General features: G+C 32.0%; 3 protein-coding genes across 3 annotated transcripts; all 3 read left to right on the top strand.

The window, feature by feature from the left end:
• Positions 1-7189: 7189 nt before the first annotated feature.
• Positions 7190-12205, top strand: LOC140826433 (phosphoenolpyruvate carboxykinase (ATP) 1). The gene is made up of 13 exons (XM_073188734.1): positions 7190-7405; positions 7498-7769; positions 8613-8791; positions 9102-9255; positions 9349-9433; positions 9830-9930; positions 10183-10481; positions 10670-10843; positions 10952-11017; positions 11110-11288; positions 11375-11544; positions 11641-11809; positions 11931-12205. The coding sequence occupies exons 2-13, from the start codon at positions 7507-7509 to the stop codon at positions 12072-12074; spliced, it is 1983 nt and encodes a 660-aa protein (XP_073044835.1). The 5' UTR covers positions 7190-7405; positions 7498-7506; the 3' UTR covers positions 12075-12205.
• An 824-nt stretch (positions 12206-13029) lies between these two features.
• LOC140828244 (uncharacterized) lies at positions 13030-14605 on the top strand. The gene is made up of 2 exons (XM_073191230.1): positions 13030-13690; positions 14134-14605. Exons 1-2 carry the CDS (start codon positions 13040-13042, stop codon positions 14422-14424), a joined length of 942 nt encoding a protein of 313 aa, XP_073047331.1. The 5' UTR covers positions 13030-13039; the 3' UTR covers positions 14425-14605.
• A 3676-nt stretch (positions 14606-18281) lies between these two features.
• Positions 18282-19675, top strand: LOC140828245 (uncharacterized). The gene has a single exon (XM_073191231.1). The coding sequence runs from the start codon at positions 18471-18473 to the stop codon at positions 19539-19541; it is 1071 nt and encodes a 356-aa protein (XP_073047332.1). The 5' UTR covers positions 18282-18470; the 3' UTR covers positions 19542-19675.
• Positions 19676-24660: the final 4985 nt, after the last annotated feature.

Genomic DNA, 24660 nt, shown 5'->3' on the forward strand with positions numbered 1-24660 from the left:
ATGACAAATATCAAAAAATTGTTCATTCACTGAGTGAGTTTCACGTAAGTGATGGACGAAGAAGTGAGTAAGGTTGGTGAACAAAATATCAAAATTATAAATACACACACACACACACATATATATATATATATATATATATATATATAAATCAAATAAATATATATATAAAATCAAAATATTGTTTATTTTATGAAGATACGTTTAAAAACAATATTATTATTTATGAAATTAAATGGTAAGATATCAATTTTAATTTTTTTATGATAAATTATTTTGGAAAAAAAAAAATCACCCCTCACAAAAATGTGTAGCACCGTCCCTGACCCAAATTCAATTAAAAAAAAGAGCGTTCATTTCAAATTGCTGAGACTTAATTCCAACCATAAACATAGTTGACCAGAAATAAATAAAACACCGTTAATCATGTTGACAAATAATTTTATCTTTGTTTTTTTGGTATCTTGAAGATTCAGATCCAGGTTGTCCGTACGTAGCGTACTTCGATTCGTCCTCTGTTTTATTTGAAATAGATAGAATTAATGTTTACTTCCTCTTAATTTGCTTGGATAATCCTTCCAATAATTAATTATTTCTCTTGTTTTATATCACTAGATTTGTTTAGATATTGTTTATTAATAGTTTTTATTTCTATTTGATGTAATAACTGTATCTAATAGAAGAGTGGTAGAACCATGATATTTGAGATGTTATACGGTTTAAAAGATTGAGTTGCACTCTTATCACCATCTTTAATTTTTTGTAAAGTGACATACGTTCGCTCCTATATTTCATTATTCACATAAATTTTTAGGTGAGTAATACACATACTCTATTGGATTTTTCGGAAATCTTTCTCCGGATTTTTTCAGGAGAGTAATACAGATACATGCTTTTATTGTTTATTTTTACAAAAATTGCTATGAAAATTCACAATTTTTCGAAAAAACACCAGATCTAAATTTTCATTTTACTTAATACTAAAAGAAGTAATATCTTCAGTTCAGGGGTAACAAAGGCATGCATTTTCCTAACACGGCATATCATGCTATCCTTGCCCGAATGGAATGTGCAAATTATTTAATTATTTAGATTTAAATCTTGTATATATAATAGGTTCAATGATATAAAATAAATTGATTATCGGAAAAGGAAAAATAATTTGAAAACTTTTTTGCTAAAAAATCATTTTCAAATTTATTGTCGAGGAAGGTTTTTTCATTCACAAAAAGTCGTGAAACTGTAAATGCAAGAATCAATTTTTTTCTTGGTTCGGGGAGAAAGAAGAAGATGAAGAAGAAACGTTTTTTCTACCTTATTTCATTGTTGAATTACTTAGCTTTAAATGAGAGAATGATATTCGATCGAAATTCAAAGAACGGTCCACCTAATTAATCGAGGTTGCGTATATTAGAATTTCGTAAATTAGTTTAAAGTGAAAGTCTAGACTCTAGGTAAGAGCAAAAACTGCTGACTTTTATCACCATTTTTATATATAATAATATTCACTATGTAATATTATACTCCATTTATTTATGAGAAACGAAATTATTTAAGTTTGACATTAATCTATACGTATGTATATTTAAATGGTCTGTTCTTAAAATAATTGGATTAAATAAATTTAGAAGCAAAAGGGCTCAATAAATCTATGTGAGGGAGACATGTCTTACTGGAAAAATCTTGTAGAAGATAAATATAAAAAAAACGAGGTAAAATAAGTAATATCTGCTTAAATGTTGACTTTTTTTAAAAAAAAAGTCTTGTAAATTCATAAACATCTCGAGCTGATTTATAAAATAACCAAATACTTAATCGGAGAAAAAATTATTTTAAGGTAGTACAAAAATGTTTCGTTTGTCAAACAATTAACTATTCAAAACTCCAACGAGGCGGTTCGTATAATTCTCAACCCAGATTTGGACACATGTTCTTGTGGTGCTTTGGCTCCTGAAGTTAACTTTATGTTCCTTAGTGAATCATTTTGTGTCGATCAAACATATGCATTGTTCGACCAATACCGTGATACATTTCTTGCTCATAGATCATTCAATAACTTTTTAAATTTATTTTGGCTAGATGAAAATATTTTATCTTGACTTTCTTGTATTGTAACTCAAGATTTACCGATTTGATGTTATGAATGTTTAATTTTAAAAAAAATTTATTTAGCTACAGGGTTATTTGTCATGTGGACATAACCAAGGTAACTTGCTTGGTATGGGGCATGAAAGTGAGCAATATAAACAGTTTCACGGAAATATATGTGAGATGATTTTACGAATTAATTTTGAGATATTGAAATTCTACTTGATTAATCAATGAGAAAATATTATTTTTTATTATAAATATGATAAAATTAATCTATATCACGAATAAAAATCGTAATATAATTGAACTGCTCAAAAATTTTATGTAGGGCATTTAATGTGGAAAATAATATTAAAAATCTTTGCTCACTGAAAAAGAAAAAAATAGAAATGTTTTCGAGATTGGAATTGTTAAAAGTTGTCCTTGTACATTTGAAAGGATAACGATGCTTAAACATCGGAAGAATCGAGCTGAGAAGAAGTGACGTGGCACTCTATTTCGGCGCAATTTTCCCTTGTATACGCTCGAACAATAAGCGGAAGTGGACCTTATCCACAAAATATCAAAATCGTAACATTTTTATCCAAAAAAGTTTATAATAATAATTATACTCTTTCTTCCAAAAATTAATTATTTTTAAAAACATAATAATAATAATAATAATAATAATAATAATAATAATAATAATAATAATGTTAATTGTCCCACATAGTTAGATAAATAACTTGAGAATTGTATATATTGGCTTGGACAATCCTCCCCCTTGAGCTAGCTTTTGGGGTTGAGTTACGTCCAAGTTCCAATCTTAACATGGTATCAGAGCCTAGGGTTCCACTGTTATGTGTTGGGACTGCCTATAATTAGGCCACCTGAGTCATTTGTAAACTCCACGCTCCAGATGTTCATTCCTGGACGTGAGAGAGGTGTGTTAATTGTCCCACATCGGTTAGACAAATAACTTGAGAATTGTATATATTGGCTTGGACAATCCTCCTCCCTTGAGCTAGCTTTTGGGGTTGAGTTAGCCCCAAGTTCCAATCTTAACAAATAATAATAATAGTGATGAAGATGAATAAACAAATTATTTTTATTTGCTATATATGCTTAACGAACACATCTTGCATTTAACTTTTAATAAAATGCACAAATGATAAATACAGCATAATATTCAATTATAATGAGCTTTAATTATTTAAAAAATCTTTGATTATTATTTATATATAAATAAATTTTAATATGAGATTTTTGGAATGACTATATATAATGTACTCAACTATTCAATACCTTTAAATTTAAATACATTTGTTTTGGATACTTTTTTGTTATCCTATGTACATATAATTAACTTTTTTTAACCTTATCAACATAATTAAATATAAATAATAGCATAAATTTATTTTTATAAGCTTGATTTAAGTAAATTAAAATTTAATGTAATAATTTCCCATTAAGATTTCTTAAGTTAAAGTTATTAATTTTTTTAGGATTTCTGTTACAATTTTTTTTTATAAATCTTATTTAAATTCAGATATTTTTGGTAAAAGTCGTGATCTCCACGAAGGAAATGGTGGATAATGAATTTTGTGCATGGAAATGATGGCGCGTGGTTTTTAAAGTACAAAATGTTGTCATGCGAAACAAAATATGTAAACCAAAAAGTTCAGGGCATCTCCAACCTTTGCCCTAATATCATTTTGGTGTAAAGATTAGCTCTAAATTGAGGCTATCTTATTTTGGTCAAAATAGCACAGCCTCCACCTCTATATCAAATTTGGCGCAAGAGATATCCATTTATAAATAATATAATTTAATATAAATACAAAAATTTATATAACAATACAATTCATGAATCATAACTAAATCGAAACACATAATTGAAATATAAATGCAACTTGAAACACATAATTTATTAAATAAAATATAATAATTAATATATGAAAATTAAAAGTAATATTTCGATGATATCTTTTTGTCGTAAGATTTGAAGAAAATGAGTTGGAGATTGATGTTGTATTTGGTGTAGAAATCGCACTATTTTAGTGTAAAATTTAACATCAAAATAAATTTTGTTGTTGGAGATGGTCTTATGAGTATAATTACATAACTTTTGCTTGTATTATCTAAATTTTTTAATTTCAACGAAAATGAAAAGTTTACTTTAAATATAATTTTTATGACATAGAAAACAGCCCTATTTAAATGCTATATTCTAAAATTATCTCTAACTTTCCCTGGTAAACTAATATATGAAATAAAATAATTTCATTCTCAGAATCTCTCGTCATGAAAACATCGGGATCCAGGACCCTGGAGCGGCGGGGCACCCTATTTTGGTGGCAACTTGACGCTGATTTGCGTTCCAGCTTTTGAGTCCATTCTCACTCATGAAGTTGAAAGAATGTACATATGGTCTGCTCATATGTAATAGAATAATAAATATTCTTTAAATTCAATTGTTAATAATTATTTCACACGAGCGAGGCATGCAAGTATATTTTTTTATAGAAAAATATAGTTATTTTCAACAATTTGAATGATATTTTATTAATACTATATATATAGTTATTTTCAACAATTTGACAGATATAATATAATGTTATTTTAAATTATGTGTATATCTATATATATGTGTATATAAAATTGAGTAATTTACACAGAAAGTAATATGAATGTTGTTAAGATCAAGTGTTTATCATTATATCAGAATATATAGCTGATAGTCAGGCTAACAAGGCGTATTTTATTTCTTTGCAACACAAAATGTACTTACTTGGTGTTAATAGGTGGGACTGTTAGACTCGTTAGTCTGAAAAATTGTGTGTCTATCTGCTGATGTTGCCTCGTATCTCTTATATATAAGCTTTACCTTTTCTCTCCTGTCGACTTTGTCCCAATCAGATATATTATTATCCGTTAAGTTGTGATATTACTCTTTTTTACGACCCATATGGTCATATAATGTACATGTGATCTGAACATATATAATAGAATAATAAATATACTTTAAATTCAATTGTTCATTAATTATTTCACACGAGTGAGGCATATTTTTTTGGAAAAATAACTCATAAATATACTTTAAATTCAATTGTTCATTAATTATTTCACACGAGTGAGGCATATTTTTTTGGAAAAATAGAGTTATTTTTCAACCATTTGAATAATATAATGATATTTTATTATTACTATATATGTAGTTATTTTCAACAATTTTAATGATATAATACAATTTTGTTTTTAAATTACATATACACACACATAATTGAATAATTTACATAGTAAGTGAATATGAATGTTGTTAAGATCAAGTGATTATCACTATATCGAAGATATAGTTGATACCAAGGGCGTAACTTTTTTTTTTTTTATATTCATGACAACACAAATCGTGCTTACTTTGGTACTAACGGGTCGGGTAGTTAGGGCCCATTAGTCTGGGGAATTTTGTATATATTTGTTGGTGTTGTCTTGTATCTTTATAGATAAGCTATACTTTTTCTCTGCCGTCGACTTTGTCCCAATCAGAGACATTAGTAATAGTACCCATTAAGTTCTTACATTATTCTTTTATAACTCATCTAGCCAACCAAATCAAAAGGTATAACATCAGCTACTTAACACACGATAACTTCCCTATATATCGTTAATCCCATTAACTCATGCATGCTTAACCAACAAATATCTTATTTTGTTATCATCTAATAATGATTAAAAATGGATTGTTTAATTATACATAAAAAAATCAAATCGAAACTCTATAAATAATATTTACAATTTATATTAGCATTTAACACGATTTAATTAAAATCTTGTTTTAATATTCCATACATATACACGCATTATGTGCAACAGATATTCACCAATTTGATTGTCACCTTTCACTACTAAAGATATATTATATATTATCCTTATTATACTATATTATAAAGATTTGAATATTAATATTTGGTCATATAAAATTTTCTTTCCCAAACGATTTTATCTCATAATACCATTATTTTATTAAAAGAAAATTTGAATGATGATTTTATATATTATTATCGGTGAGATATGTCAACATATCCATATTTTATACTAACAAGTAAAATTTTTGACATACAAATTAATAATTTTTGAACATGTCTCATAAAATTGATTCGTAAGACGGACTCAAATAAGTTTTTGATTATTTTTATATGTTGAATTATTTTTTAAAAAAATCTCACATGACGTTGCTGGTGGATTTGAGAGAGTATTCAAACAAATGATTTGAAATGACTCTATATAAAAATGAATTTAAAAACTATCACAATTAACTCAAAATTTAACTTGATATTTTAATTTATTATGATTTAATTTCCAAACAAATCAATGTATTTATTTTCAAAGCAGGTGTCTTGTGAGACCGTTTAACATGTCTATATCCATGAAACGGGTCGATATGACCATATCTATAATAAAAAATAAATTTTTTACATAAAAATAATATTTTTTCATTAGTTGGGTAGAATTACAGAGTCGTCTCACTAAATTAATTCGTGAAACGATCTCACGAGAATTTTTGTCACAAAAAAATTTGAGTAGGTCTCTTGTGAGATGGTCTCACGAATCTTTATCTGTGAGACGGGTTAACCCTACCAATATTACAATAAAAAGTAATAATTTTAGCATAAAAAATAATACTGTTTCATAGATGACTCAAATAAGATATTCGTCTCACAAAATACGACTTTAGAGACTAACTCACACAATTTTTTGCCAGAAGGATTTTGTGTTGTTTTTGTATGAACATTTGCTTTCAAATATATCAACCTAAATACAACAAAACTCTATACTTATTGTTTATTTCTCATCGACTTAAAACTTATCTACATATTATTTAAATTTTATAGGTTACATTTAAATTAGTTATATTTATTAAATAATAAAGTACTAATTTTGTACATAAAATAATATTTAAAACATTGAATATATTCACATAATCTCACACGAATTGGATTTACATGATTTCTTAGTTCCTACACTCGGTGCCCTGAACTTCTCCCCATTAAGATATATATATATATATATATATATCAAAGTCTAGACTCTAGACCAATTAATTAATACGAATGGTTATAACTTGACCAGATAGGGTTGGATCTAACCATGGTTAGTCTCTCGCGGTTTAACTTCGAGGTTATAAATTGGACCCATTGGCACGCCCACTTTCCTCATCACCTTCTGCTTCATTTCTTCACCTACACTTACATCTGTAATGCTCGAGCAATCAATTTCGTATTCCTTTTCTCATTAGCTTCCAAATCCAGTTTCTTCGAAACCCCGCACTTTAAAGGTGTGTTGATCTCTTTTTAACATGTTTTTGTTTTTTCAAAATTATTGTTTCACATCTGATATGCTTACTGCTACTTTTGTAACTATATGTAGCGAGAAGTAATGGCTGCGACCGGTTCTGGACGCGTGACTTTGAACAAGGGCGGCCCCGGCCGGAACGGGCTGCCGAAGATTCACACGGAGAAGAGAGCCGAGGGAATATGCCATGACGACAGTACGACGCCGGTGAAGGCTCAGACGATAGACGAACTTCATTCTCTTCAGAGAAAGAAATCTGCTCCGACCACTCCAATCAATGTTGGGGATCAAGCACCATTTGCCCCGTCGGAAGAGGAACGTAGCAAGCAGCAACTCCAGTCGATAAGGTACAACCGATTTGACGAAATTTTATGACTTTTCGTTTTTTCTTAATTTGGGAATTAATCTATTGATATTTTCCTTCCTCGTGATATTCCTTGGAGGTGACGGAATTTTTTGGGACTTTTAAATTTAAATGAAAACAAATAGTAGTGTTGCCAAAATTTTGAAACGATCACTTGGTATGGAGGAGATTATTTGGGTTAATATTAATTTAAAAGTTTGTAGGTATTCAATCAAGATTTTTATGTTATTTCTATCAATTATGTTATATCTTTTCATATGAACGCTTTACCTACGTTGCCTGATACGAATTTCGATTGGAAGAAAACTATTAGAGCGCCGGTGAATAATGTACAAATGATAGAAACAACGTATAGGATGCAATAATTTGTCAAATGTTAAACTGCTAATATTTAGGAAAATTGGAAAATTGTGTAAATATGTGTTGGCTTCCCATAAAATTCAATGGAAGACACTTTCCAACGAGGTTTATAATAACAAATTAAAAACAGAACGTGTCTACGAGTGGAGTTGCCAGTTGCCATGCCGCTAGTGGATAGCTTGCAGTTGTTCAACTCCACTGCTATATTCACATTATGAGAAAAATATTTAACTGTAAAAGAAGGAGATAGGAGCTGCAAATTAGAAAAGTCAACATCTTTTTTAAATTTAAGTTATAACTTGAGAAGGTCAGCATCTTTGTTTTAACAATTTTAGACGTAGTTTCAAGGTAATATTTTATTTTGACGTCCATCTTTTGCGTGTTTCTCTTAAATTTTTCATTTTGACAACGATATCTAAGTCAACAAAATCAGGAAATAACTTGATTGTTGGTATATTGTAAACAGTGCTTCATTAGCATCTCTGACCAGAGAGACAGGACCAAAGGTTGTGAGAGGAGACCCTGCTAGGCAGTCGGAGACCCCACGCGTTTCTCATGTGAGCCACCCCCATTTTACCCCCACCATTGATGTCAGTGACAGCGCTCTGAAATTCACTCATGTCCTCTACAACCTTTCTCCTGGAGGTAATATTACTTAAAATCATTACGGGGGCATTTGGTCTTGTTTTCAATTGCTTGCGAGTTGAAAGATTTGTGAAGTAGTTTTTGAAAGGATTTTCAAAAGTTTGTCGCATAACATTTTGGAAGTTTTGTTTTAGTTTTGAAATAGAGTATTGAAATGCTAAAAATTGAAAATGAGTTTGTAAGCGTGGAATTCGATCAAGTTTTAGAAAACCGAGGTTTAACATACCTCATAGGTAATGGAGTATCCAAAATTTGATTAATTTACGTTTTGAAATTCGTGTGATTAACCTTGTTGCTTGTTTAAACGCAGAGCTATATGAACAAGCCATAAAATATGAGAAGGGGTCTTTCATCACATCTAGCGGTGCATTGGCAACCCTTTCCGGTGCCAAGACCGGCCGCTCTCCCAAGGACAAACGTGTCGTCAGGGACGAGACTACTGAGGATGTTCTTTGGTGGGGAAAGTACGTACCTCTCGCATTTAATCAGAAAATTACGTGGTTTTTTCCCAGTTAATGTTTTGCTATTGCTGATCACGATATCTGCTTTGTGTTCAGAGGATCGCCGAACATGGAAATGGATGAGCACACATTCATGGTTAACAGAGAAAGAGCTGTAGATTACTTGAATTCTCTGGAAAAGGTGAAATTATGCTGCTCGTGTCTGGTCTTAGTTTTGTTATTGTATTCTGCTACTAGTGTATTGTCAGTGCGCCATTTCTTGTTGACATGTTTCTAACGTAGATAAGCTCTCCAAGGATATTGGTCAAAATGATATTTTCTCAACTTTACAAAGCTTTAAACAAACCGTGGAAGAGAATAATATTTTCTCAACCATAACGAATCGTAACAATTCCCCCTCTACCCCCTCAATGAAATAAATATTGAAAAATAGTACTTTTTCTATTCAAATTAATTGCATATACAATGAAGCGAAAAGCTTTAAACTAACCGTGGAAGAGAATGATGCCATTTTCTTGTTATATTAAACTTCTTAGGAATCATTGGTGACGAACATTGGATAATCATTGATTTTCAGGTTTTCATCAATGATCAATTCCTAAATTGGGATCCCCAAAACCGTATCAAAGTCAGGATAGTTTCAGCCAGGGCTTATCATTCCTTGTTCATGCATAACATGTAAGTAAATACAATTTGATGCTTAACAGTTTAGGTGCGGTTCTTGTTTGCAGTTCTTTGTGCCAGTAATCCCTACCAGATAAGTTATTTTTGTTGTTGGCAAATATGGTTCGTAAATTTGATGGTGTAGTCCTTGATAATGTAAATTGGAAGAACTAATATAGTTGCATAGGACTTGGAGCTGTATAAAGGTGCCACAATAAAAATGGTGTATTAGTTATTTGTACGTGTGGATAACTGGGTGGGTGACAGGTGTATCCGACCCACTCCTGAAGAGCTGGAGAATTTCGGTACTCCGGACTTCACTATTTACAATGCCGGACAGTTCCCTTGTAATCGTTATACACACTACATGACATCTTCTACTAGCATAGATTTAAACCTTCATAGAAGGGAAATGGTCATCCTCGGCACCCAGTACGCCGGGGAGATGAAGAAAGGTCTATTCAGTGTGATGCATTATCTCATGCCTATGCGTCAAATCCTCTCCCTACATTCTGGCTGCAATATGGGCAAAGATGGAGATGTTGCCCTCTTCTTTGGCTTGTCAGGTAAAGTATCACCAGATCACCATTCCGATGAGGGGCCATCCCCCGACAATCGATATGTGCCCTCTCACCTTACTCCATGCTTTAGTGTTTCTAACATGAAATTGATGGATATGTTTTGCTTTAGAATTCATCAGCATTTATTGACTCCCAACTTCTTCCCTTTTTCTTTCCCCTTTGGGATATAATAGGCACTGGAAAAACTACGCTGTCAACTGATCACAATCGATACCTAATTGGAGACGATGAACACTGCTGGAGTGATAACGGGGTATCAAATATTGAAGGTGGCTGCTATGCGAAGTGTATTGATCTGTCAAAGGAGAAGGAACCTGATATTTGGAATGCAATCAGATTTGGAACTGGTACTATTCTATTTCTTCCACATTAAACATTTACCATTCAAAAATTTGGAACGATACAGCATTGAACAGAAACACCTTGTTTTCTAAATCATTTCTTGTAAATTGCAGTGTTGGAGAATGTGGTTTTTGATGAGCATACGAGGGAAGTGGATTATAGTGAAAAATCTGTGACAGGTTGGTCATTCATTGGTTTTTTGATGCATTCACAGAATGGTCTCTCTTATAATGGATATTTGTGTAACCATTTTTCCCTTTCCTTGCCACAGAAAATACTCGGGCAGCGTATCCAATTGAATATATTCCAAATGCCAAAATCCCATGTGTTGCCTCACATCCTAAGAACGTCATTCTCCTGGCATGCGATGCATTTGGCGTGCTTCCACCAGTGAGCAAGCTAAGTCTTGCACAAACGATGTACCATTTCATCAGTGGATACACTGCGCTGGTACAATGTCCATCATCAAACTAATTCGTTCGTTATTATTTAGTGAACTAAGTTTAATATAAATAGAAGATCAAATTTGAACGCAGGTTGCTGGGACAGAAGAGGGAGTTAAGGAGCCACAAGCCACATTCTCAGCTTGCTTCGGGGCTGCATTCATCATGCTGCATCCCACCAAATATGCAGCCATGCTTGCTTCAAAGATGCAGAAGCATGGTGCAACAGGGTGGCTTGTTAATACTGGCTGGTCCGGTGGACGGTAAGAAAACTCCTAGCACTGGATTCTTTTTGCCGAAATTGACAAGAGTATCACGATTGGAATTTCAACTAATGAATTCTATCCTTCTTTGTTTAGTTATGGATCTGGGAGTCGCATCAAGTTAGCGTACACTCGAAAAATCATTGATGCCATACACTCCGGCAGCCTGTTGAATGCAAATTACAAGAAGACGGAAGTGTTTGGGCTAGAGACCCCAACTGAAATCGAGGGAGTGCCTTCGGAAATCTTGGAACCGATGAATACTGTATGTTTCAATCATTGATTTATTTCCGTCCTGCCTTTGCATCTGTAATTCTGCACATGACGTAGGACCAGTAGTTTGCATAGATGTAGTTTTACAACTGCAATATATTTTGTGGATGCAGTGGCCAGATAAGAAGGCTTACAAGGAAACACTGCTCAAGTTGGGCGGCCTATTCAAGAACAACTTTGAAGTGTTTGTGAATCACAAGATTGGAAAAGATGATAAACTGACTGATGAGATTATTGCTGCTGGCCCTGTATTCTGATCATATCTGCAAGAAACGGAACCACATGTGTTTGATCATCAGCTTTATAATTTATATTCTCTGTATTTTTCTTTAAGCGAACCTCTTTTTATATATTGAAATCAGTGCAAATTGTGTCCTGGGTTTTACAAGTAATTGATCAAGTTTCCGCAACAGAGTTGCCAGTGTGATTTTAGTTTTTGGGGTTGAAGTGGTTCAATATTCACTCTGAGTCAAGAGTTTTGGGCAAGTGTCAACTCATACATTTATATTTTTAGACACGAGCTTGGATTTTTTCAAGGAACTATAAATTTAGAAAGTTCCCTAATTTGGTGTCGAGGTTCGGTCGATTCAGGATTTAAGTTGGTAGTGATATGACAAAGCTTCATATTTGGAGTTTTGTGGAGCAAATCTCGAAATTGGATTTCGAGTGGAAAGCTTCTTAATTTCTTCAAAAACATTAACGATTGTATTAATGTTAACATGCAACTTTGTATAATTTTATTGTGATCAATTTTAAAGATTTTCAAACTCGATATGTTTTGTTCTTTTGAAAATATACCAGAAGAGCCTCGAGTTCGATCCTGTGTTAAAACTAAAAAAAAACCCCATCCCAATAAATATATGTAAAAAAATAATTTTAATAATAATATATAACACTACATTAAAGTTAAACGAAACTAAATCAATCTTATACGAGAAAAAGTAGTTAAGAATAATTTTTGTACATAAAACTTTATATTATGATGCAATAATTTTTATACCGAATATGTTAGAATAAATTAGAAAAAGGGGATTTTTTTTGATATTTTGTAAAAAAGATTTTTAGATAAAAATTTTATTTGATTGAACTTTTAATTGTTAAATCCTGTTATTCTAGTTGTTTTCCTTCTATCTTTTCCTCTCGATACATAGATATGTTTATAAGCTTCAATTTTTGTTTTAAAAATCTCCCTCCAAACCGTTAAAGAACGCTCTGAACATCAATGGCGGCGAACCCTCCACAAACTTTCAAACCGTACCGCTCCATACTTGCAATCTCCCACCACGACCATGACAAAGCATCCATTGTCAAATTTTCCCCCGACGGCCTACTCTTCGCCGTCGGTTCCGACCCTAACCCTCGCACCTACGGCATCTCCCCTCCCAAACTCACCTTCCTCAGAAAATTCACTGGCCACGCAGGTCGTGTCACCGACCTTTCCTTCTCCTCCGACAGCCGCTTCCTTGCCACCTCTTCCGACGATACCACCATTCACCTCTGGGACGTCTCCACGGGGTCCCTCGTCAGAAAATTGAGCGGCCACAACGGTCTTGTGTCCTGCGTAAATTTTAATCGGGAATCCAACATGATCGCCTCTGGATCCATTGATGAAACCGTCCGAATTTGGAATGTGGACTCTGGAGCATGCGTGACGGTTATTCCCGTATTCTCGGGCCACATAACCGGCGTTGATTTCGATCCATCCGGATCGATGATCGCAGCATGTAGCCTAGACGGGGTCTGTAGGATTTGGGATCCGGTTACTGGCAATAGGATGACCACGATCAAGGAACCGGAGGCTCCGCCGGTTGGTTCTCTCAAGTTTTCTTCCGACGGGAAGTTTCTTCTTATCGGAAATATGAACAACACTCTGGTGAGTGGATTTAATTTATTCTCGTACAAAATGGCTAGCTAGATTCGAGCTACTAGTGTAGGGACATCTCCATACTCTTACCCTCCATTCTTCCAACAATTTTGACATTTCTATCTTCAAGATTAAACATGGCAATAGTGGAATTCATAATCCTCCACAACAGGAATTTTTCTTTTTTGGATCAATTTGCGTATCTTTAAAACTCCCTTGAAATTTTCTCTCTCAAACATAAATTAATCATGATCAAATTCTATTTTTAGGTTTTGTAAACTGTTTTCATAAAAAGGTGTTTGAATATCGAAACTCTTAATGAGATGTTTAAAAGACATTTTTATAAAATATAGAAAATACATCTTAATCGTATATATAGTTTCTAAAAAAGCCATTGATACGGTAGCTCAGAAAAAATATCACATATTTTATGAATAACTTTTTACCCGCAGGGGCTTTGGAATATGGAATGTCGCAGGTTACATAGGATATACCGCGGACATTCGAACACGACTCATCCGATCTCGTCGACGTTTTCAGGCCTAGCTGACAGGTACATCGTGAGCGGGTCCGAAGATAAATGCTTGTGCATTTGGGATGTCCTTACTGGAAGACTGGTTGAAAAATTTGAAGCCCATGAGGGACCTGTGGTATCTGTATCTTGCCACCCAACCCGGAATATGATCGCATCCGCGGCTCTCAAAGACCCCAACACCGTCAAGATTTGGACGCGGGATTACTAGCCTACGATTCATTTGTTTCTAATCTTGAATCTCAAGAAATGAACACAAATCTAATGCAGTGAAAAGTACAATTGAGACTTGAACGTTTTTAGAAATACACCCGTAGAAATCATTTGATTGGGCAATTTTAATTTTCTTGATGGTCTTTCCCACGCGTAGTACACATTTAAAAGGTTTGTCAATTGAACAGTTGAGTGCATCGCTTTACCTTGCGTTATTGTAGGGACTAAGTATTCCTTCTAGTAGGAGTGGGCAGTCTGGTCGGGTCCTAACAAGTATCTCATTTTCTATATTACTCCGATTAAAGTCAAATCATCTAAGTACCTAACTTCTAATATAGGGCCCGCCCCATTAACCCAATCCAAGTGAGCTGGGTTACTAAAATCTTGAGACCCAATTTCTTTAAATAATTACAATCCTACTAAGCCCAGTACTAAAAAGATCAAACCCTGTTAAGTAGTTTAAATCAGAGGGATTATCAGAAATTACCCTATAAAATAACATAATCTATTCGGCCTTGATTTAAGTTAACTAATCAATTTAGCTTTTTGATTATGTTAAATTCCACGCATATCCTTTATTCTAAATATGTTAATTAAAATTTTACCTAGTTTACATTGTTTTGCACGAACATAAATAATTAAGCTACGTTTTCATGGTTTTTTTGACAAAAAAGCAACTTTCTCGGCAAACCTGATAGTGGTGTGCTGCAGGGGATTCGGCACCACAAGTCACAACAAATGTTAAGTTAGCTGATTTCAAACCTATAATTTTTCGAATCACTTTATTGAGTATGAAAATGTAATGTATAGTAGACTTACCAAATATATATTTCAGTCGTAGCATTTTTCTCCATTTTTAGGAGTATTTATCATCAAATTTATTTAGATTTTGAGTTAAATTTCAAGTGCTAAATCTACTCTTCGACCGGAAAATCATTCATTTATCCATGATTTTCTTTTTATAGCTTTTATACCAAAGTGATGATTTTCTTTTAAATTTTTATATCGACCTAGCTATATATTTTTATAAGAACAAAATATGCTTCTCTTCTACTTCAAAATTTTCATCTTTAGGGTTAGTTTTGGATATGCACTTGGCTGGTTTTTAATATAAAATAGTAAGACATATGTGTGTGTGTGTGTGTTTAATTTATTATGAACATTTATAAGATTTTTGTTTGGAAAAACCAACTACCCAAAGAGTTGGTTAATTTCCGTCCATGCCGGCCATTAAAGAACGCTCTGTTTTCAAACAGTACCTATTCTTACAGACTCGAACGCTTCCGTCACAGAGCATGCAGAGTCAAACTTTCCCCGACGGCCGCCTCCTCGCCGTTGATTTCTACCTGAATTTTTGCACCTACAGCCTCTCTCCTCCCCAACCCTCCCTCCACGGAAAATTCAGAGGTCATGAAGGCCTTGTCACCGATTACTTTATGTTACCATTTACTTTTTCTCTTATTCTCACCCTATAGTTTTAATTAGAAAATTATAACTATTGTTAAAAAAAAAAATTAAAAACTAATTTTTTTGGGATCACACATATCGTGTGCTACGACCCTTTAGTATTGATTTCAATTAATCCCTATACAAAAAACTATTACGTATTAGACGTATAGATCATGTAAAGGACTAAATCAAAGGCAAAAAAAAAAAAAAAAAAAAAAAAATCAAAGCTAGCAATTTGAGACAAATTTTGAACATAAATTACTAAAATTATTGAAAAATAAACATTAAAAACAAAAATTACAATTTTTTATTGGTCCTATACTTTGATGAAATATATAGGCCCGCCCCATTAACCCAATCCAACAAAAAAGGTAGTGAGCTAGCTGGGTCACTAAAATTTGGTGACCCGATTTATATAATAATTACAATCGGACTAATGTTTCTAAACCCAGCCATAATAAGATCAAACCGTGTAGGTCCATTTCCTAAATAAAAATAATTAAATATTTTATTTCGTTACGATATGAATACATGGTTTTGAATATTTGCGGCCATGTGTCACACACACATACGTAGATATATACACTAGTGGGTCGTGGACATGCAATGCACGTGATTCGTAAAAAATAAGTACGAAATTGTTTTTTTTTAAATTTTAAAATTGAAATTATAAGATATAAGATGGAAATATATTTGTAAATATGTAATTTATGGTTAAATGTTATTTTTATAATTATGAAAAAAATTCACCAACATACCAAAAGTTGGTTAATAACTAATTATAGAGGGTTTAACTTTAAATAATAGCTGGTATTTTTTAAACAATATGTCTAATATTTTTAGTATAATAAAAGGTTATATCATATTTCATTGATTACATTAATATTAATTGAATCGTGAATTTAATTACTCTGTGGACAAAATAATAATAAATAAGTTATCAGTTCATTCTTATTTTTAGCTGATATATTTATATAACATCAGCATTATTATTTTCCAAAGATTATGACGTAACAAACTTATAAAATTGGACGGCAGTCAAATAGGCCAAAATCCAAATCTAAAGACTAAATCCCAAGTGTTCCAACATTTCGCTCATTTTCTTGCTTGAAATTAGCATATGAATTTGACAAGAAAAAATATTCGAAAAAATGTGCTTTGTTTTTACGATATTTTTCGTATAAAAGATTTGAAATATGTAATATTAATTCCTAAATTAATAATAGCTTCGATAAATAAATATGCGAGTGTGAGACATGGGATATTAAATTGATATTACAGCGGAATTTATTATGCATAAATTTCACAATAAAATCAGCTGGCAGTGTCTGATTCATGAGTAAGTGATGCCGGCATGGATGATAACAAAATATTAAATAAAGTAACAAATATTATTGGAACAATGGCGGCAATCGGAATTCTTTCATTCAAATTCATAACTGCAATATTGAATGGTAATTCAAAACTCAGTTTTTTTTTTGTGGCATATATACAATTATTTGGGGTGAACAAGATACATATTTCATTAGGTAAATTTAAATGAAATTGTATAAAATTTAAGGGTACAATATTGAAACTTTTAATATTTTAAGAATGCAATTGGCAAGTTAATAAACTAGTTATAAAATTTGATTTTCAAAATTTATATTTTGAAGGGAAGAGACTGTTTTTATTTGCATTTGTTGTCTATATAGGACTTATCGATTTATTCAAGATTTAAAATTAAATAGTTGCTCCAAACTCTTGACAATTTTATGAGTGAGAGTGCAAATAATTGCAACCATTATGAACTTAAATGCTTATGGTTGAAATTGTAAATTTATAGAAATTTTAATATATATATGTGTATATATATATATATATATATATATATATATATATATATATATATTAAATATATATATATATATTATATGTAAGCATAGTTATTCTAGAGATCGAGTATTTAAGAAAAAAATACAATTTTTTCCAAAATAAAAAGTAATTTTCATCAAAATATTATTAATGACGATGTCGATAACAAATAATTTCGTGCACAACTTTTATTTATTTGAATGAAAAATAAGGGGAAAAAATATGGCTTGCATTAATTACGCATTTTCTTGTGGATTAATAAGATTTAATGAGCATAATCAAATAACCTAATCACACTAACTTTAATATATCAACGTGACATCAATGTTTATTTACAATTTATACTGTATTAATATATGTTAACTAATTTTCGGTTATGTGAGTTTATTAATAATTTTTATACATTTTTATTTTTTTATTTTTTTTTATCTTTAATTTATTTAAAATTTCAAACTATTTCGAAAAAGTTGAAGTGAACATTAATTTATAAAAATTGTTTTTTTAATAAAATAATATGATGTGTGACACATAACACTATTATATAAAGTTCGAAGAGACCAATTCAAAGCAGTCATTTTCTTCCGCCAAGAATTCTTCGTTCAATTCAGATGCAAGACTCTTCCGTCAAACACGCTGCAGATATATCACTCTTTAACGGATTATCTATACATATTTTCCTCACTCCTGCAAATGCACGTCGTTCTCTGTAAACGCAATCCATGATTTCTTGATCAATGTTCAATGGCCGCAAGCTTCGTCGAGCCACTCAAATCCCACTCCGTTGCCGACGCCGCCGTGAACTTTGCCGATTCTAAACCTTTAAAAGTCTGCTTTTCGTATGCAGCTTACGCCAAGAACTTGATACACCGTCTTCTCTCGTCGAATATTCCTGTGGAGGTTGGCCTTTCGGATGCCGAATTCTCTGCCGTGGAGGCATCATTTCATGTTACATTTCCGCCGGACCTCCGGTCCATCCTCCGAGAAGGATTACCCGTTGGCCAAGGGTTCCCTAACTGGAGATCTTCATCCAAACAACAGCTTGATATTCTTACAAATCTCCCCATATTGGAAATCTGCAGGGAAGTTTCAAGAAATGAATTTTGGCTTGAGTCTTGGGGAGATAAGCCTGATGATGGTGATGAATGTGTGAATTTGGCTAAAGGGTTCTTGAAAAAGGCTCCGGCTCTAGTTCCGATTTACCGGCATTTTTACATTCCGGGGACGCCGTGTATGGCGGGGAATCCGGTGTTTTACGTGCATAGAGGGGATGTTAAATTATGGAGTTTTGATATTGCTGGATTTTTTCAACAGATCGAATTCAGAATGAGTGGAAATAGCGATAGAGTTTTAAGGCGTCCGAGGTTGTCTGATTTGCTCACTGCGCCAGCATGGGCCGCTACGGAAGCGAAGAGGATCGAGCTGTGGTCGCAGCTGGCAGAAACAGCGGGGAATGTGGCGGCGCGTGATGAAGCGGGCGGGTGGTGGAGTGGGGAGTTGGGAGGATGTTTGGAGGACGTGTGTTCGAGATTGAGGGAAGGAGGGTGGAAAGAAGAGGATGTGAGGGAGATGATGATGGTGGACGGCGGTGATGTTCAGACGAATTTTAATGATCATGGTGAGAGTTTAGAAGAATACTGTGGAAGTATGCGGCGGCGCGTGACGGTGCTGTCGAGAAGATTGTTACGTGGCGGGTGGAGCATGGAGGATGTGGCGGAGTCGCTTGGATCTCCGGAGGATTACTATCGAAATAGGATCGTGGAAGGCGGCGAATCTTGCTTTGATTTTGCGATGCATGAGGATACGAGTTCGTAGGGGATTGAAGATTTTATAATTAAAAAAAATTCTAGAAAAATAATGTTTTATTTTTTTTTAATATCCTTCATCACTGAAATTTGATACTAATTTAGGCTTTTGTTCGAATACTTGTAAGTAATTCTTCTAGTTAATTTTTTTTAGATATTTAACTAAATTTATTTCAAACTTATAAGTTTATAATTAAGAGTTAATCATTATTATAGTACTAATAGTAGTATGATGATAATAATAAAAATAAAATGATAATTATTAATTACAATGACATTTATATAACCATAAAATAATTTTTGTCAATAACAATTGAAATAGAAACGATAATATTACTAAACGTATTAATAATAATAGTTATTATTTAAGTATTTATATCTAAATTATTAATATTGACTTTTTACTTTAATGAGGAAAATATTTATAATATAATAATAAAACTAATAATTGACTATTAATCAATTTATATATTTTGTTATACGAAAGTTTGTTTGAGATTATAACTATACGATGATAATTTAGTTTTTAAAAGATATTTGAGTAACTTTTTGGTCAGATATATATTTAGTGTCACTCACTCATTGGATGCGTAATTTTTCTATATTTCATCACATCCAATGAGTGAGTGACATCTCATCGGTGCTCACAAAAGTGTGCACGGTAGGTGTGCAAGATATCAAAACTAATATATATATATATATATATTGTGTGTGTGAGAAATGTTAATATGGTACAATGAAAATTAATATTTTTAGCATAAAAAATGTTACTTTTTCATGGATCGAGTCGAGTGATAGATCCGTTTGACAAAATTAACTTGTGTGATAAAATAATTTCTTTTTTGTAAAATTTTAAAAAATAAGTTGAGGGTACCATAATTTTTTTAAAACAATTTATTTTGAAATCTTATAAGCCATTTTTTTAGAAGGAATTGACATGTAATATTTTTCCTTTATTCTCAGAAGGACATGTGAAACAAAATTTGATTGCCCTTTAACGTACGCAAAAAGAAAGAGAGTGATTATGATTGTACCAAGTGGTCTTATTAAATTTTTATAATTATGATGCTCATGGGATGATTACGATTTTTAAAACAATTGATACGTATGATTTTGTGATTATATAAAATTATTATTATTTTATCAAAATGTATAACATGATGTAGATCAGTTGAGTATTTTGAAGGGAAAAATTGAATAAACACTATGCACAAATTATATTTCTATTTGCTTAATTTAGTTGGATTGGTAACTAAATTATATATTTTCGAAATTAATGTCAATTAAATAACAAATAAATATGGAAAGAAACTAAACTGACATATTAGAACAAATCACATATGGACTAATCTGAGTCAACTGAAAGGTAAATTGAAAGTGAAAAATATGAATGTTTGTTTTTGAATGTTCAAAGAACTCAAGCTTCTACGTCATCTATTCTTTCCTTTGAGAAAGATTCACTATAAGACTTTGGATAGTATATGCACTTTGCAAAATTCTAGTTCAGTTTGAACTTAAACATTATCAAACTGAAATTACTATTATCTCAACTGATAATAGACATTATAAAATTGCTATTTAAATACAATGATTTATAATACTATTATATACTAATATTGAATTATTCTTGTTGATCAGACACACTTCTTTGTAAAGTGTGATCCACTGATTTAATTCTTCGGTTCAAATATGTAGAAGTTGAATGTTTGATTCTCAGTAAAAGTCGTAGCGTTACTAAACTGAATCATTTATATATAGATGTTTTAAAATAGATGTGTTCCAAACAAAAGTATTTGTTGGCTTGTTTTTAATCCATGTCAATATTCTTCGCGATCAATTTATTACGAATAATTTATTTTGAGCTTCTGTTGTAAACTGATTTTGTTGCAAATCGTTTCTTTGAAACTGAGCGAGAAAAAATAAAAAACAGATAATCCGAGTCAGTTTAGTTCGATTAGACCAATTTATCTTAAGTGATATTTCAGTTTTGGGTACTGAGTGTAGATCAGTTTAGTTAAAGTCAGTTTTGCATTCATTATTTGTTAACATTTGAACATAAAATTAATCTTGATCCAACACGTGACATTGAATTAATAATTAAAGGTAATTAATCATTTTAGTCATCTAACTTTACATGTTTTCGTTTTAGTCCAATAACTAATCAAATTTGGATACCGGTCCACTTACTTTTAATTTTTAACTATTGTGATCCGATTTCCAATCACCCAATCTTACATCTTTTCAAAAGAATCAATTAAAAATAACGCAGTGTACCATTTAGTCGGAAACTACTGATTAGATTGTAAAATTCGATATTTTTAAATTTGGAGGGAAATAAATCAATAATCATAGTAAATTGTTACCTTAATTCCAACACATCATCCCAAAATGGCAAAATTACAAAATATTATATTGCAAGGGTTGACATGAGAACAAATTGCACCTGAGAGAATAAACAGTGAATTTAAAAATAGAGGGAATTTTAGGGAGACAAGTCTTTCTTTCTTTCCTTTGAAAACAGAAGATCCGGATTTAGTTTTTCCAGCAATTTGATCAATAAGAATTCGATATCTGAATGTCGTAAGAAATAGGTTTGTATATTTGATGTAAATTTGATTTGCTGTGCAGCCATAACAATACTTGCATGTCCGGAGCAAGGAGTGTCCGTGGGGTAAGTTTTCTGTGATCTTACTTCGGTTTTATTGTTTGATTATTGTTTTTTCTTATGAATTTAATTTGATACATGTTTCTACGCGCTGCATAATGTTTAGTTGTTCATCAGTCCATGTTTACGTACGATGATTATATTACACTTTAATTTGATCAGTTATCTTGAGCTCGAGGTTTTGCCGCCTCGTTAAAACAGATATGACCAAATCGCTTATGTTCGATCTGATTTTTTTTTTTTAAATTGGTTTTCCACCAATCTTCAAAAGGGAATTCAAAGTTTTTTGAATTTGTGGCGGCAAGAGTGTTAATTTTGTCAATGCCAATTTATAACATTTGACCACATGTTCGAATTCTTCTGGCATTTGAATTTGATGAATTCTGGTAGATTCTCCGTGCCAGTCGTGGGGGATTTTGATCAGATTTTATGACAGAACTCTTCTTGCTTTTATGTGAAGGGCATTTGCAGTGTATTCCAAAACAAAACCAAAGAAAAGTCGCAAACGTTATTAGCTAGAAGAGAAATTAAACTTAAATTTTCGTTCTTTTTGCCCTGTGTGATGGGGCTAGTTAGTTTGCCTGCTGGGTAATGGTTCTTAAAATTCCATGTTCACTCCTCTTGGAAATTCTCCAATTACCTTCCTGGAAAACATGTTGGCAGTGTTCTGCTATATTTCCTGTGTTTTTTTTTGGAAGTAAATTTTTGGAAAATTGACGTAAAAATGTAATATATTCTTATTTTATTTTCTGAACGAAATATTTAGTCCTGTAGATGATATAAGATGATAGGAATGTGTTGAGCTCATTATTTTTATTTATCATTTTTATTCTTTTAAAATATGATATATTACATTACAATATAATATAGTGAAAAAAAACTTAAAATTATATAAAATTGCCTGTAAAATATATGAATCATATCCGGTATTGTATGCTTCCTAGGGAGGACTGGTGTCTCCCCTAATTGTGATACTGGATACATACCTCGAACTTGGTGCAATTTTGTCCTCTCACTAAAGAGATGGTGAAATTTCAACACTGAAAAACATTGGCATAAATAAATTAAAGAGGCTTTGGGAATCAAAATCCATTTCCCATTTGGGCTTCTCCTCCTCAGCTTGTCTGCCTTCCAACTATGATTCAAATACTTTATACTCTTTGATGGATAATCGAAATTCGTTTGCCTCGTTCCACATGTGAATACCGTTCCATGTTCCAAGCATTGTTTGTTGTGTCAACATGATTCAAACAATTTTCAATTTTCGGTTTTGGTTCTAAATTTTCAATGTTTCGTTTTGATATTCAAAATTATTTGAAAACTTACACAAGTTAGTAGACTAAAAAAAACATTTATCCTTAATTCAATGTCTAGAGCATCGACAATGAATATAATATCGTCGACATGTAATTGGATATGATGTAGAATGATTGAAAGATATTATATTTGTTCATAAAACATCAATTTCGGTCAATAATTAATCAAATTGAGTGGCTAAACTTAGTTGTGTGTCAACATTTATTGCGAAAGGCCTTAAATATATGGTGGAACCACACCATAGTGTGGAACTAACTCCCCTCGTTTGGTACATCTAAACTCGGTTCTGTGGCTAAGGCACATTAAATGTCACATTGAATTCTCAAATCATATAAATCCAAACCAATCATAGAGACATGAAACCAGTGACATTTCGTTTTCTTTTCGTGATCGGTTAGTGTCAATATGATTCAAGATAATTCGAAATACTATTTGCTTCGTGCCCACCATAAAGTTTCCGATTTTTCTATGCCACAGAGAAGAATAAGATGCGATTCTACTCTACTGTATAGTTTAAATTCATATAAAAATATTTAAAATTTACAAAATAAAATAAAATACATAATATCACAAGCCACAACGTAACTTGGCTAGTTAAATGACAGCCGCCTACTTTTAAGTCTGAACGAGGAAGCAAGATCCACTAAGATTTCTTGCAAACGAAGCAAAAAGAACAAGAAAAGCAGTTAATTACCTGTGAATTTAAGGTAAGAATCATAGCTAAAAGATGAAGAGTGGCTGCGCCTCTGTAATGTTACCAAAAAACAATAATGAGATTCATTATTTGCGTGTCCATAGTGTCAAATATTTTGCAGAATAAAAGGACAGAAAGACGTTGCTTTTTACAGTTAAACCAAATCTTAGATCAATAACTTAACACTGCAACCTTTGTTAATCTGCAAGATATATAATTTAATGCACATAGTAAATTACTGTTCCTCCTGGAGTTATAGGCCCTCCCTATCCCCACGCTGCTGGAATAGGGACCTATTAAAAACATTTAATATTATTACTGCAACAGAATGGAATCATTTTTTGACTCGATTTTAAAGTTTTAATCTTTTCTACATGTAAGTTTTCGCTTTGGTCTTGACATTAACTCTACATGCATAGATAAGATTTAGCTAAAGCAACCCAATTTTACTGT

This window comes from Primulina eburnea, chromosome 3 (assembly GCF_022965805.1).
Source record: "Primulina eburnea isolate SZY01 chromosome 3, ASM2296580v1, whole genome shotgun sequence".
NCBI lineage: Eukaryota > Viridiplantae > Streptophyta > Magnoliopsida > Lamiales > Gesneriaceae > Primulina > Primulina eburnea.